Source organism: Primulina huaijiensis, chromosome 7, assembly GCF_012295235.1.
Source record: "Primulina huaijiensis isolate GDHJ02 chromosome 7, ASM1229523v2, whole genome shotgun sequence".
Classification (NCBI taxonomy): domain Eukaryota; kingdom Viridiplantae; phylum Streptophyta; class Magnoliopsida; order Lamiales; family Gesneriaceae; genus Primulina; species Primulina huaijiensis.
In genome coordinates this window covers 1,723,556-1,740,417 of record NC_133312.1, presented here as the reverse complement: position 1 = coordinate 1,740,417, position 16,862 = coordinate 1,723,556, and the positions used below count along the sequence as shown (strand labels likewise).

General features: G+C 37.0%; 1 protein-coding gene across 1 annotated transcript; it reads left to right on the top strand.

The window, feature by feature from the left end:
- The first annotated feature begins 1,958 nt into the window (after positions 1-1,958).
- Positions 1,959-16,199, top strand: LOC140980538 (squamosa promoter-binding protein 1). Its single transcript, XM_073446417.1, has 3 exons — positions 1,959-2,881; positions 3,916-4,300; positions 16,156-16,199. The coding sequence occupies exons 1-2, from the start codon at positions 2,580-2,582 to the stop codon at positions 4,016-4,018; spliced, it is 405 nt and encodes a 134-aa protein (XP_073302518.1). The 5' UTR covers positions 1,959-2,579; the 3' UTR covers positions 4,019-4,300; positions 16,156-16,199.
- Positions 16,200-16,862: the final 663 nt, after the last annotated feature.

Below are 16,862 nucleotides of genomic sequence, written 5' to 3'. Positions count from 1 at the left end.
AAAAGATCACTCAGTTGTTCACTTTATCGAAACATATTTGAAAATGGTTGAGTGAGATATCTTCATATTCAAGTCACATATCTTACAAGGATTCTACCTACTTTGTTTGAAAAGTTAGCTAATTGATCATGTACTACAAATAAGACATAAGAAAATCAAAATGTTTTCCTTAAAATACATAGTTCAAAGTCAGTTATTTTTTGTTATCAACGACCGTTTCTTTATGCTTTTGGAAAATGTCAAATTGCTCATTTATTGTAAGTGTGCTATGAATCAAGAAATGACAGCAACAACAGTGTTTTTGCATTAATGAGCTACAGTGAAACGTTGAACGGGGTCAATATAAAGAACACTATAAATAGAGGATGTCAAGAAAAGCTTTACAAGAAATTGATACAGATTCAGAGTAATTTTTCAAGCTTGCATTCTCTGAAAGATTTCTGAGCACTCTTTATACTCATATAAACTACTGCTCAACACCCCCATCGCTTCAAGAACATCTATCGGATTATCTTAGGCTTCTGTCAACTACTCTATCGTTTCTGCCAGATCGTTTTAGGAGTTTCTCGACAATTTGAATATGATGATTTATTCTTTTTTGTATATTTGTGTTGTATTGGTTGTGAGACTTGTTGTCTCAATCTTTGGTGAAAGTTAAATGAGAGTTTCAACTTAAACAATTGATAAGTCATAAAGTTGAAATGAGTTGTTATAAAAAGTTGGAAAAACAAAATTTTCTAGTGAATTCATTCTCAAGTGGAAGAAGTGAAAACATAGAAGGATATTGTCTTCGAACTTCCATATGTCTTGTGTCATTTCGTTTACTACACTTATTTATCTCTTTGTCTTGTTATATTCGAGTATAAAAACTTCACAAGAACCCTTAGACCATTTTCCACACTATTTGTGATCCGACTATTTTTAAGTGTTGAGAAAATTAGATCTTGTATAGCTAATCCTATCAAAAACGATTTTATTATTTGTCAGTGTTTTAAGAAAAAATTTATAATGTTTATTCACACTCTTCTAAACACATAACTGATTCTAACACTAACAGTAGTTTGAAATCAAAATTATTAACATCGTTAATTTTATTTTTTGAATTGTGATTACGAAACCTCGTGAAATTTAAATCATATTTAGTAAAATTTTAATAAAAATTTAGAGAACATGCACATTTCAGTCATTCTTTGTGTTATTCTTAATTAACAGTTGTAATTTTTTTTAACTATTTCTATAATAAATACATGTAATTTTTTTTGACACAATAATGTTACAGAAGATTTTTTTCTCCGACCTAAGATATTCGTTAACGTAGAGTGTGGCTTCAGAATAATTAAAAGACTGGTGTCATAAATCAACGAAAAAGCTGTCCTACAACAAGCAGGGACCAAACAAGAAGTAAAGGAATATATTTAGCAATGTACGTACTGCGCTAAGGATTTGGATATGTGCACGACCCATGTATTATGGGTGAAGATAAAACAGTTTCACAGCAAAAGCAAAGGTGCCCACTTTACCTCACATCCATTGGCTGCACTAAATCCAGCATAAAGAAGTTACAGTACTAGGGCAAATGAAGATATACCAGGTGGCAATCCAAGATTGGTGCATGATTCTTTTATTTCTTGGCTTTCTTGCTTTCCAGCCATGCAGTCCCCCAAAAAAAGTTGAGCCGAACTTCCCACTTAGAAATCACAATGAAATAATTACTGCATTAGTGCAAAAGTTGGGTGAAATCATGATGATCCCAATGTGGGCTACACATCTAGCATGGCTCGAACTCATAACTTTGCCCGGGCGATCATGACCATCTATCAATCATACCTCTTCAATCCCAGCGCTTTTCGGAATGGTAAGGTGATGTGTGCAAACTCCTAAGTTCCATGGTTGAGGAATAGTGTCAATGATCACAAGTAATCATCCTGGAGAGGGATTGAATTTGCATGGGAACAAGAACTTGGATCAAAATCTCTCCCAGCAACAGATTTGAACAGAGTATTTGCTAATGTTAAAAATGACTGATCTAACAGGAAATTTGTAGCAACAGCAAAACCACCGAACTAGCATCGTATCGCCACTCTCAGAACAGAATATTGCTAATGTTAAAAAAGACTAATCCAACAGCCGCACATGCAGACATCATGACTGGCTGTTCTTCGTACATCTACGAAGAATATTATAGTAAATTAAAGAAATGGATATGTCATTATCTTGAGTTTGCGTTTGCCAATATTGATGTGAAAACCTGATCTCAACCACGTACAAAAGATAATGTGGGATCACAGCAGAGTTTTAAGTTTGATTCAAAAGCTAAGATTGGTTTCAATTGTTTTATGCACCCCACCAAATAATAAAATTATGGCACATACTAACCTAACAATCCAACAACACATTATTAGACTAGACAATGAAGGAGGTGGGGGTGGGGCGGGAAGAATGGTACAGTGGTCCTATCATATTCTTGCTTTCATTTTCAACATCATTTCATGTTTCAATATCATCTTTTCTTCACCTAAAATCAACTGCTTCCACTTGGGCGAGCATACGTTTCTCTCAGCTTCTCCATCACCAAAAGAATGGAAACAAGCAGAGATGAAGGAAAGAGGATGATCAAAGTACCTGGATATGATGAGGAAGGTGAACAAGAAATAGAAGCCGGCGATGATAACAAGAAAAAACGAGCTTCAAGTTCCTCAGGGAAAAAAGCATCGAGCTCGGAAGGATCATCACAGCGGACTTGTCAGGTCGAAGAGTGCACTTTTGACTTGACTAATGCCAAATCTTACCATCGGCGGCATAAAGTTTGTGAATTTCATGCCAAGGCTCCAGTAGTTCTTATTTTTGGGCTTTATCAACGATTCTGCCAGCAGTGCAGCAGGTTCGAATCCTAAGATTTAAAATTCTTCATTTCATGTGGATTTGCTTGTGCATTTCTAAATACGAGACTAGAAGGCTTTGATTTCATCATAAGACTGACCTGAACAAGTATAAATGTTCAGCAAATAGGAAATGACCACATTCAATTTATCATAAGTAGCAAATGGAGAATAATGAACAAATTAACATAGAAGCATAGATTTGATTAGGCTATTGCATTCCATTGATTACAGGGAGACACTATTAAGACAACAATTCATTTCTTTGAGCATCACACAAGGAGACATCACCTCACAATGTTGTAAAAGATACAGGATTATGACTTAATTTTGAGGAAAACCCATGATAAAACAGCAGTTTGGGAAGGTTATTTTCTGCAAACATACTTCGTGCGATCGAATGTCACATAAACACGTAGTCCATCATGTGATATCGATTTATTATGCATCAGTATATATGACACAAATCCACAATCGTTTAAAATGTCTGTTCAGTACACAATGCATTGAGTTATCACGTAAACTAATTGGCATAACTGGTATGGCGTATGAAATCATCTCGACAATTTTAGCCGATCTCTACAGAGAAGTTGTCATTTTGTACGGATCATAATACTAATCAGCATATTAATTGATATCAGGACTTGATAAAACAGTACACTCCATCCCCTTCTTAGCCACCTTTTTAGAGATTGAAAAGACAAACGGTAACATCCCCGCAAGTTTCCTACCATATAGTCAGAAAATATTGAGATAACTGGATAATTACGATTGCTTATTTCTAAAGATGTCAATACTAAAATGATAGAGACTGATCCACTAATCTCATGCCATATTATCGGTGAAGATCTAAACCTTGCAATTTCTACAGTACTCTTTTCACTGTGTGTACTTAAGCACTTCGAGTCGGTTATCTAAATTTTCAAAGGGTATTATTGCATGGAAACCAACTTAGCCAGGATAGGGAGAATCCATGATGCAGGGCATAGTGCATATTAATCGTTAACCTTCGTTTTGTGGCTGCCATCTTCTGCAGGTTCCATGAGCTGTCGGAGTTTGATGAAGCTAAAAGAAGTTGCCGCAGGCGTCTGGCAGGACATAATGAGCGCCGCCGCAAGAGCTCATTAGATTCTCACTGACAAGTGACAACTGACACTAAAAGGTCACTAGATTTGAAGGAAACCAGTGAATTTCATCAAAAGTGAACTATCTCTAAAGTCTTCAAGAATGCAGAACTCACGTTTTGATCACTTGAATGCTCTCTATCTTCTGTCAATTGCTGGATTTCTATTTCTATTTCTGAGTATAAGCTATGTCTAACTTGAACAATTAATTACTTGAACAATGGATCTGATGGCCTATGTTTTACATTTTTATTTTTTCATTTGATCTTAGAGTTGTGGTAAGGACACAGCCATGATGTTGGAAACTTAATTTCGGATGTTTGACAAACCGTTATTTATTGGAACTAACTGATCAAATATTCGATCTATACAGCTTGCCTAACTAAAGAGTATCGCGCACATTATCTAAGGCAACCGAACCCAGCTGAACTGAAACTAAAGAATATCGCGCACATTATCTAAGGCAACCGAACCCAGCTGAACTGAACTTTCGAAGAAAACCAACTGATCAGTTGAACTTAATTGAATTCTCGAAGACAGCTGACCGATCAGTTGGAAACCGATCAGTTGATATATTCAGCCGTATGCTTCCTTCAACTGAACATGTCTCGGGAAAGAATGATCATCCGACAAAGAGACATAGAAGATTGCAACGCCGCACTTAAATCAATACAGCTTAGAACAACGCATTTCGGCGAAAAAAGTTAAGACGCCGCATCACAATAAAAAAAGGAAACAATATCCAAGGAATAATCAAGTAAAAAATCAACGGATACAAAGATTCAAATTCATCTCAAGTTACCGTTGGAAAGAAAGCATATAAATAAGTGAACAAAGCAGCTGAGAAGAACAGAACCATCAACGCATTATTGAAGCTTGCTGTTACGCTGCTAAAATCACAATTCACAGCTCACGTATATTAGATATATCAGTAGCATCTAAAGCTACACTTTGAGCGTGTTAGCACTTTGTAATTCAATCAAGAATATATCAGTTGTGCTAAGATCAGTCACGAACTGATAAAAGCTGTTGTATGCTAAGAGTTTCAGTTTTGGCAGTGTTAAGTCCAAACTGAAGTGGGTCAGTACAAGTCTTGTATTCGATCAAAGTCTTTTAGTGGAAATCCTATCCTTGAGATAGAAGGGGTGGCGTAGGAGTGATTGAAATCTCCGAACATCCAGAAACAATCCTTGCGTACTTTATTTCAGTTTTGTATTCTATCTTTCAGTCAGTTATTTTCCGCAACTACTCTTAGTTTAACTGATTGTCATTGACCAACAAGATTCCGAGAATCAGTTTGTCACCAAACTGAATTCAAAATTCGAAAAGATTCATTTTAATTGTGAGTGTTTATTCAACCCCCCTTCTAAACACTCTTGATACGTTAATCGATCCTATCAAGTGGTATCAGAGCGGTTGAATCTTGTTCTTGAATACTTTTGATCTATAAACTTGCTAGCATGACTTCATTCAACAAAATCTCTATGTTCTCCAGAGAAAACTTGATGATTGGAAAATCAGAATGCAGGCTCATTTAGCTGCACAAGATGATGACATGTGGTATGTCATAACTGATGGACCCATGAAGATTCTGAAAACTAATACAGCAGTTGCCATAACAGAAGGGGCACCACAAAGAATAGAAAAGCCCAGAGAAGAATGGAAAACTGAAGATAAAAGAAAAGCCAATCTTGATAATGTGGCTAAAGACATTCTGTACAAGACGCTGGACAAAATAACTTTCAGCAAAATAAAGATGTGTAAGACAGCCAAAGAAATTTGGGAAAAGCTGATTCAGCTTTGTGAAGGAAATGATCAAACCAAGGAAAATAAACTTTCAGTTGCAGTTCAGAAGTTCGATAATATCAAAATGAAAGCAGGAGAATCAATGCACGAGTATGATGAAAAAGTAACCAGTATCATCAATGAGTTAAATGCACTTGGAAAAGTGTATACAAACAAAGAGGTTGCACTGAAGGTAATGAGAAGTCTTCCCAAAGAATGGGATGTCAAAACTATGGCAATGAGAGAATCCAAAGACCTGAACCAGATTGAACTTCATGATCTATTTGCTGATCTTAAAGCTTATGAGTTCGAACTGCAAACCAGAGAAGGAGAACCATCCACACCAGCAGCCACATCTGCTCTAGCTGCTGTCAGAACAGAACCAACTAGTTCAGTTGAGAAATCTGCTGATCAGTTAAGCAATGATGCTATGTCACTATTCATCAAAAAGTTTGGAAGGTTCATGAGAAAGAATCAAGGAAACTTTCAGAAGTCATACCAAAGAAACAACTCCAAAGATGAAACAAATGCTTGTTACAATTGTGGCAAATCAGGTCACTTCATTGCTGACTGTCCTAAACCCAAGAAGGACAGTCAAGGCTCAACTGATAGAAGAAAGAAATCATATGAGAACAAAAGAAAACCCAAGGATGATAAGAAGTCCTTCAGAAAGAAACATGAGGTACTCTTAGCCGAAGAAAGCAAATCTAAATGGGCAGAAACTGACAGTGAGGAGTCAGAACCAGAAAGCTCATGCAGCTCTAGTGATGATGAGGAAGACAAGTGCCTGATGGCTAATGATGCAGAAGAAGAATCATCTAGTCAACAGGTATTTGATTTCAGCTCAACTGACTTTACACGAGAAGAACTCATTCTAACACTACATGATATGGTAAATGAATATCAAAAGCTTGCATCATTATTCGAAAAAATCAAAGCAAAGCAAACTGATCCCACAGACAATAAAACCAAAACTGATGAATCAGTTGACGGGTTGAGTCTGAAAAGGGAAATTGCTGAGTTAAAAGCAGAAAGAAACAAAGATCAGTTATTAATCCAAAAGTTGATTCTTGAAAACTCAAAACAGACTGAGCTCATTCAATCTTGGAACAAGTCATCTACTGCACTAAATGAAATGCAGAATTCACAAAAATCAGTTTCTGATAAAACTGGTTTAGGGTTCAACACTCAAGGAGAAATGTGTCCAAATGACACTCAACCAAAGCTAAAAATAGACAAAGGGAAATATATTCACTTTGTTAAATCAGCAGTAGTACAAGAACAAATTGAGCCTAGTAAGCTGATTGAGCAACCTACTGTAAATATGAACAAGGCTAGAAGATATGGGATTGGTTATAGTCAAAAATCCTCAACTGATTCACAAAGTCAGTCATCAAAGAGGTTTCACAAAAACTATTCAAATAGCTACTTCAATTACTATAACTGCAAGCCAGTTCAGAAGAGATACAGACTAAACAATCAGTTGAATAAACCTAAAATACATAATGTATCATCTGTACACTACACACCATGCACACAAAAGCCGAGAAAAACAATTTGGAATACAACTACTGGAAAGTCTGTTAGACTAATCCAAGTGTGGGTTCCTAAGGGACTAATCAGCTCAGGACCCAAATAAGTATGGGTACCAAGTTTTATTATGTGTGTGATTGCAGATAACAGGTACAAACAAGAACTCAATATGGTATTTGGACAGTGGATGTTCGCGACACATGACAGGAGATGCAAGTGTGCTATCTCAACTGACCAAATACAGTGGTCCAAACATCAGTTTCGGGGACAATTCCAAAGGTAGAACTGTGGGTAAGGGTAAGCTTATCCATGGTAACTTTACTTTTAAAGATGTTCTATTAGTAGAAAACCTGAAGTATAACTTGATTAGTATCAGTCAGTTATGCGACAGTGGATTCTCAGTACAATTTGACAAAAATTCATGTTCAGTCAAAACTTCAACTGATGAAATCATACTAACTGGCAAACGTTGTGGAAACACATATAAAGTCAGTTGGAATGATCAAACTTATGCACCAGTTTGTTTTATTGCTTCCAAGTCATCTAAAAACTGGTTGTGGCATAAGAGACTAAATCATTTAAACTTTAAAACCATTGCCTATCTGAGTAAACATGAACTTGTAACTGGTTTGCCCAAAATAGATTTTTCAAAAGAAAAACTTTGCTCAGCATGTCAGTATGGTAAACAAGTACGATCCTCTTTTAAAAACAAGGGTTGTAAATCTTCATCCCGATGCTTAGAACTGTTGCACATGGATCTTTTTGGTCCTATACCAGTCATGAGCTTAGGGGGAATGAAATACACCTTGGTGGTCGTAGATGACTTTTCAAGATTTACTTGGGTTATTTTTCTCAAATCTAAGGACCATACTGCTTCACAACTGATAAAGCTCTTCAAAAGACTTTTAAATGAAAAATCAGTTGGAATTGATCGAATCAGATCTGATCGAGGAACTGAATTCATCAATCAAACTCTTTCAAATTTTCTAGAAAATGCTGGAATTAAGCATGAGCTCTCAGCAGCAAGAACTCCTCAGCAAAATGGTGTAGCTGAGAGAAGAAATCGGACCCTTAAAGAAGCTGCTAGAACAATGCTTGCTGATTCTGGTATTTCTCAAAGGTTTTGGGCAGAGGCAGTAAACACTGCGTGTTATACTCAGAACAGATCAATGATTAATAAGAATCATATGAAAACACCATATGAGATCTGGCATGGAAGAAAAAGTATAATTACTTATTTCAAAATATTCGGCTGCAGATGTTTTATCCTTGATAATGGTAAAAATTATTTAAAAGCGTTTGATGCTAAATCTGCAGAGGGAATATTTCTTGGATACTCATCAGTTAGTATAGCCTATAGAGTCTTCAACAAGAAAACCCTAAATGTTGAAGAATCAGCTCATGTTGATTTCGATGAAACTGAACTAACTGATAAGCCAACTGATCAAGTTGAGCTAGCTGATCGATTTACAGATATCAGTTTGGAAGATGATAGCAAAAATGAAAGTCACAGCAATCAAAACAGATTTCAAACACCTGAACCAGAAGTACTGGACCAATCAGATGTACATAAAGTCGTTGCTGATGATCAGTTGATAGAGCATAATGATAACACTCAAATACCAGTTGACGAAGCACCAACTGAGACTGAAAATTGTGTTCAGTTACCAACTGAAGAAATTGCTGATACAACAAATACTGAGTACAGATGGAAAAAATCACACCCACCTGAACTGGTAATAGGAAATCCATCAGATCCAGTAAGAACTCGAAATCAAATGCTAAATTTATTTATCCATTCAGCTTTTGTTTCACAACTAGAACCGAAGAAAACTGATGAAGCTCTTGCTGATCCTAACTGGGTAAATGCAATGCAAGAAGAGCTAAATCAGTTCACTCATAACAATGTCTGGAACTTAGTTCCAAGACCAATTTCAAAAACTATTATAGGTACAAAATGGGTGTACAGGAACAAACTGAATGAAGACGGCTCAGTTGTACGCAACAAAGCAAGACTTGTGGCACAAGGATATAGGCAAGAAGAAGGAATTGACTATGATGAAACTTATGCACCAGTTGCAAGACTGGAGGCAATAAGAATCTTTCTTGCTTATGCATCACACAAGAACTTCAAAGTATACCAGATGGATGTGAAGAGTGCTTTCTTAAATGGTCAGCTGCAGGAAGAAGTATATGTTGAACAACCTCCAGGTTTTGTAAATCATAGTTTACCTGATTATGTTTATCATTTGAACAAAGCCCTGTATGGTCTTAAACAAGCTCCCAGAGCTTGGTATGAAACCCTTTCAAAATTTCTAACTGATCATGATTTTTCCGTAGGATCAGTTGATAAGACTTTGTTTAAATTTTCTAAAAATAATCATATCTTACTTGTTCAAATTTATGTTGATGACATTATATTTGGGTCAACTAAACCCAAATTGTGCGAAAAGTTTGCTAAGTTAATGCAGGACAAGTTTGAAATGAGCATGATGGGTGAACTGACATTCTTTCTTGGACTGCAAGTGAAGCAACTGGAGACTGGTATATTCATCAGTCAGACTAAATATACAAAGGAATTGCTAAAGAAATTTGGAATGGAATCATGTTCAGCTGCAACCACTCCCATGAGCTCATCAGTTAAAATGGACACTGATCAAGGGGGAATATCAGTTGAGGCGACGCTGTACCGAGGTTTAATAGGTTCATTATTATACCTAACTGCTAGTCGTCCTGATATTGTTTTTGCAGTTTGTATGTGTGCCAGATTTCAAGCAAATCCTAAGCAATCACATTTCTCAGCTGCCAAAAGAATTTTGAAATATCTTAAGGGCACACAAAATGTCGGATTATGGTATCCTAAAGATTCTTCTTTCAATTTAGTTGGATATTCAGATGCAGATTATGCAGGATGTAAGCTAGATCGTAAAAGCACAAGTGGATCATGTCAGTTTCTTGGAGACCGACTGATTTCTTGGTTCAGCAAGAAGCAGACATCTATAGCTACCTCAACAACTGAAGCAGAATATCTAGCTGCTGGTAGTTGCTGTGCACAACTGATCTGGATCCAGCAACAACTGAGAGATTATGGAGTAATTGCAAATGAATCGCCCATATTTTGTGACAATACGAGCACAATTGCCATTACCTATAATCCAGTTCTTCACTCAAGGACAAAGCATATAGATGTCAGACACCACTTCATTAGAGATCATGCTTTGAAGAAGGACATTCGACTGGAGTATATATCAACTGAGCAACAAGCAGCTGACATCTTCACCAAACCATTACCCGAGACTAAGTTTTCTTACTTTCGCAATATTCTTGGTTTAATTGACTTGTCTTAAAATTGTTGTTGATGTTGTTTTACTAATAAAATTATTTGCAGAAAATAAGAACACAACAACAAATTGGAAATGATACTTTATTAAGAATAAAATCGATTCCACATTACAGAAGATAACTTAGAACCAACTGAATCTTGCCATTCTGTAATCCAATTATTCAACTCATAAATTCGGATTCTAGAAAATGATTCTGTTGTAGAAATCTTCTCAATTACATGTCATTCCTTCCATAACATTGCATGTAACAGAACATTGTCATCAACCAGGTCTGTAACATGCCTGACTTCAAAACGATCAATGTATTTTCTTGCAGTTGCTGCTTGAGCACGAGAAGGAGCAGCACCACTATTACTTATCTTCTGCAAATCATGAATTTTGAACCATGTTGACATCACTTTCGTCAAGACATATTCCTCCATCGTGTTCTTCAACTCTTCTAAATAAGGACTTAATTGTTCGGTAACTTGAATATGCGTACTGCTGCATGCATCAGAATTACTTGAATCCGACATATTGAACTGTTATGATATCACATTTTATCTCTATAGTCCTTTTTTATAGACAGATGACATTAAATGTTGAAAAAGCTAAAGAGTCTCGAGTCAACCGAAACGTTTTTTTTCATTTACCCAGGCTTCTTATTTATCAGTTGTTCATTATTAACTGATATCAGTTTGTCATTTATTACTTAATGCTTAACTGATTTCAGTTCATAGTCAACTGATAGAAGTTAATCTTTCATCAGTTCATCTGTTTAAAGTTCGCAAGTCATATATATATAACAACTGATGAAGTTCATCATTTGCAGGAAAGAGAAAAACAAAGTTAAGCTCATATAAATACTTTATTCAACCATAAATGTTTGCACGGATTACATCATCATATTTTTCCTCTACAACAATTATCCACATTTTCAACCAAGCGGATAAAGGTCCGGTAGATGTCTTGTCAAATCAAAGCCCTGAGAACCAGCTATGCGCTTAAGAATTTTCAGCTCCTTTCGAAGCATTAGCCGATAGAGATGACCATCCTTGAATACGTCCACCCACACAGCTATGTTCAAGTGCTCCCGCAACTTTTTCATCTCTGCCACCAGTTCTGGAGTGGTAGCCTCTCCAGTGTTATACAAGAACTCCAGTTCTTGTAACTTCTCCCAGTACTGAAGATTCTCATAGAAGACTTTATCTTCTATCTCAGCCTTCCTAGCCTCCAGAGAAAACGGCGAAGCACTCGAGCTATTCGCACCAGCCATTTCTTTTATCTTAAATATTTCACTAATATGACTCAAACTAACTGTGTTACTTCTATTTATAGCCGAGAGTTATGAAAGCTGAATTGCCGTGCACGTTCCAGCAAACAATAAATTCCTTAAGCTTTAAATTTATTTTTATATCGTCATTTTTAATTATTTTGCGCACCCATTAAGGGGGAATATTAGTTTTTAAGAGGTTAACTGAGAAGACAATTGTTTGTAAATTCTCAACTGAAACGGATCAGTTTCACAACTGATCGTTCAGTTGGTTGTTTACAAATCTTCTCACATAAGTTAACAAATTAAAAAACTTATTATATTCCAAATCAACTGACGTGACTGCAGTTTCATAACGTGGTCTATTTTAAAACCACTCACTTTTTGCACACATTCTTATAGCACACGTACACATATTTTTATTCAAATTTTTTTTGGACTGACACGTGTCCTATAATTCGAACAGTCACTAACATAAGTACTTTACCCGCCCCATTTCAGTTCTTCTTCTTTACGCTTATCCAAATTTCTCAGAGCAAAAACAAATTCAAGCATTCTCCTTCGCAAGAAATCATTCAGTTCAAATGGCAAACCAGATCCCAGCTCATATGTTGAACGCTATGGCCATTGATTTTGACTCAGTTTTATCAGTTCTGGAAGCTGATGTTAAGAACGTTTTTCTGAAGATTGAATTTGCTGGTCTCAGAATGTTTTTGGGACAATCTTCCCAGGAGATTTATCCGAAAGAACTTCTTGATTTCTACTCCAATGGTTCTGTCAATCCCGATGGTATCATCACCTCTACTGTTAATGGTCACTTGTTGACCTTATCTGAAGACTCTTTCGGAGAAACATTTCTGTTGCCGTCTAATGGATTGGCACACCTTGCTGAAGTCAAAGCATCAGATGTTGAAGCTATGCAAACTCTTCTTTCTGCTGATGGACGGAAAATCAAGGTCTCTGATCCAAAGAAAGAACTGAAACATGAAGTTCAGTTACTGGCTGATATTGTAGCCAAAGGGATATTGGTAAAGGCAGAATCCTTTGCTGCTTTAACCTTGGAAAAATTTCAGGCCCTTGTTGTTATTATGGCCGACCGACGACTCAACTGGAAACACCTCATCTTCAACACTTTAAAGAACATGTTTCAATCCAACAAGCAGTCCAAGGGATTCGCTGTTCAGTTAAGCTACCTGATGAAAGTTAAAGGATTGGTGGCTGATGATTCGGAGAGATCATCCAAATTCAAAATTTTCAATGCCAAAAATGTGTTGCCACCCAAGGCCAAACTGGATCTCAATCCTGATCAGTTCATTAAGATCAAAAAGGAAATTGGAGCTCAACAGGCTGCTCCCAAGTCTGTAAAAAGGGCAAAAGCGCTGACTCAACTGAAGACTACAAAGAGAAAGTTGATTATAAGTGAATCAGAATCGGAGAAAACTCTGTCTCCCCAGGTTGTCAAGAAGCCTAGAACTAAGAAGACAAAACCAATAGCTTCCCTGGAATCTATTCCTACTGAAAGGTTGAAATCATCGGACGCTCAACAACCTATTCAGGCTATTCCATTAAAAACCGTTTCAGCTGAAGCCTCAGCAAAAGATCAGTTGCCTCGAACAACTGACCCATCAAAGAAGGAGTCAGTTAGGATCATGTCCTCTCTGAAAACAGTTAATCGCCCTATTTTCTTTGCTCCTGCTCGACCAAAGGGAATCTCTATTCGGGAGACAGTGGAAACTACTCGTTCAGGATTGAACATTCCACACATTCTCACCGACAAGAAAGGGAAGGGCAAGTTGATTGAAGAGCCCAGGCCAACAAATGCAGTTCAAACCCATATCGACCTCATTTGGGAACAGGTAAATGCATTTGCCACAACCAAACTGAAAACTTATGACGCCTGGACTATGTACAGAACTCATACTTTTGCAAAACAATTAAAGAGAAAGTCCCAGCTGAAGAAGTTTATCAGGCTGGAAGAAATTGTCTTGAGGATAGTCAAAGCNGAAGAAGAAGAATCCACATCACCGAATAAAGAACAAGCTCAGGATATGCCTCGATCCTCTGTTGCTGATCCTCAAATGTACTCAGAAGCTGACTTGACACTCGCCAATATTGATGAAATTATTCAGTCAGTGATTCAAGAATCTCAAACAGAGGAACTTGTTTCTGTCTCAGTTGATCACTCAACTGATCGAGCAGTTCTAGAGGATCCCGTCTTACCTGAAGAGCTTGTTCAGCCTACTGATGTGCCAGCTCAGTCACCTGGTCAAGAAACTACTGAAAATGTGGAGGCTCAGTTGCTACATTCTGAAAATATTCCAACTGACGAGCCAGTCCTCGTTTCAGCTGAATCTCCAGCAGAAGCACCAGTTCTTGACGCTCCGACTGAAGATACCACAAATTTGCCTATTCAGCCAGACAATTCAGTTGCTACTCAGGATCAATCTTCTCCTCCCCCAGATCAAATTGGAGTTGCTGAAATAATTGTTCCAGAACAGACCATTGCAGAGACAGTTATAACTGACAGGACCTTAGTGGTCTTTGATCCAGTCTCCGAAGGACAAGCACCTGGAACTTCTGGACATTCACCACCTCATTCATCTAATGATCTTGAATTAGTTCTTGAAGAAATTCAAGATATTCAGAATAATATGCATAAAATTCTCTCTGTCATCTCTAACATTCAGCATCCTCAACTCGCCCATTCTCTGAAACTGGAACATACAGAAGTATTTAACTCAGAGAAACTGAAGACAGTTCAAGCTACCGTGACCTCTCTTTCCTTTGCAATTGCTGAAATCAAAAAGAATAGAAGTATAGCAGAAAGTCTCTCAGCGACTCAAGACACTATCAGTAAAAGATTTGATGCGGTGGAGACACTCGTATCAAGAAAGATAGACTTCATGCAAACCACTGTGCTCAATGCAGTCGCAGACGTAGCCACTTCTGTCAAGATTCTTTCAACCGATGTTAAGAGATTATCTGTCAGAATGGAGGCGTTTGACAAAAAGGGGGAATAGATCATCAGATCAGCAGTTCAATGGAGATCAGCTCAATAGATTTGATACAATGAAGCTACAGATTATTTCATTCTTTCATTGAACGAATCTGTACACAACAGTTGATTATTTTATCTACAACGAACTTGAAGATCATATAAGCTTCATTGATCAGTTCTTAGTTGCTTAGTTTTGTCAAACACCAAAAAGGTGGAAGTTGTTGGAAACTTAATTTCGGATGTTTGAAAAACCGATTATTTATTGGAACTAACAGATCAAATATTCGATCTATACAGCTTACCTAACTAAAGAGTATCGCGCACATTATCTAAGGCAACCGAACCTAGCTGAACTGAAACTAAAGAGTATCGCGCACATTATCTAAGGCAACCGAACCCAGCTGAACTGAACTTTCGAAGAAAACCAACTGATCAGTTGGAAACTTATCGGTTGAACTTAATTGAATTCTCGAAGACAGCTGACTGATCAGTTGGAAATCAATCAGTTGATATATTCAGCCGTATGCTTCCTTCAACTGAACATGTCTCGGGAAAGAACGATCATCCGACAAAGAGACATAGAAGATTGCAACGCCGCACTTAAATCAATACAGCTTAGAACAACGCATTTCGGCGAAAAAAGTTAAGACGCCGCATCACAATAAATGAAGGAAACAATATCCAATGAATAATCAAGTAAAAAATCAACGGATACAAAGATTCAAATTCATCTCAAGTTACCGTTGGAAAGAAAGCATATAAATAAGTGAACAAAGCAGCTGAGAAGAACAGAACCATCAACGCATTATTGAAGCTTGCTGTTAATTCTTGTGCTAAGATCAGTCACGAACTGATAAAAGCTGTTGTATGCTAAGAGTTTCAGTTTTGGCAGTGTTAAGTCCAAACTGAAGTGGGTCAGTACAAGTCTTGTATTCGATCAAAGTCTTTTAGTGGAAATCCTATCCTTGAGATAGAAGGGGTGACGTAGGAGTGATTGAAATCTCCGAACATCCAGAAACAATCCTTGCGTACTTTATTTCAGTTTTGTATTCTATCTTTCAGTCAGTTATTTTCCGCAACTACTCTTAGTTTAACTGATTGTCATTGACCAACAAGATTCCGAGAATCAGTTTGTCACCAAACTGAATTCAAAATTCGAAAAGATTCATTTTAATTGTGAGTGTTTATTCAACCCCCCTTCTAAACACTCTTGATACTTTAATCGATCCTATCACATGAGGATCGATTCCACCAAAATGCCCGTACAACTTTTCTTTGCGCTCATGTCTTGATCATCTGTCGTGATATCAAGGAACAATTTTTGTAAACGTGAATAGCCCAAGATCACTCCACACCAAGTCAAGTCTTCACGGTTACGAGCAGTTCTTTCATCTTTACACGCAGTTGTACTTCAAAGTCGACATGCTAAAAAGAATAAACTCAACTATGGCTTTCATCCTTACATCCCTTGCACAAGCACAAGCCATGATTCTAGAACCCAAACTAAGTCGAAGAAACCAAACACTCCCCCACTGAATGGGTAATAAATGAGGGGTTTTATTGTTGATGACTATTATCATTCGATTAACAAAAAAAGAACATACGACGCACTTCTATGATACATTAAAAAAAGTTGAGTTTTTTAAGAGAATCACACACGGTTGAATTAAATAATAATTACGTTAGAAATAATTATTTGTAATAAAAATGTAGAAAACTATGTGAAAACATGTTGTTCATACCTCCGAAGCACAAAAACAAGGTTTTGAAATTGAAACGGAGCATAGCCATTGTTTTTGTATCCAAACTTCTCTGGCTCAAGAGGGCAATGGGTTTAGGACACAAAACCTGATGCAGTCCAACCTATTTGGAGCAAGTTTAAGCAAGTTAAATGGATATCAGAAAGAACAACAGGAATTAGTTTTCTTTATTTCAATGCGTTTGGGT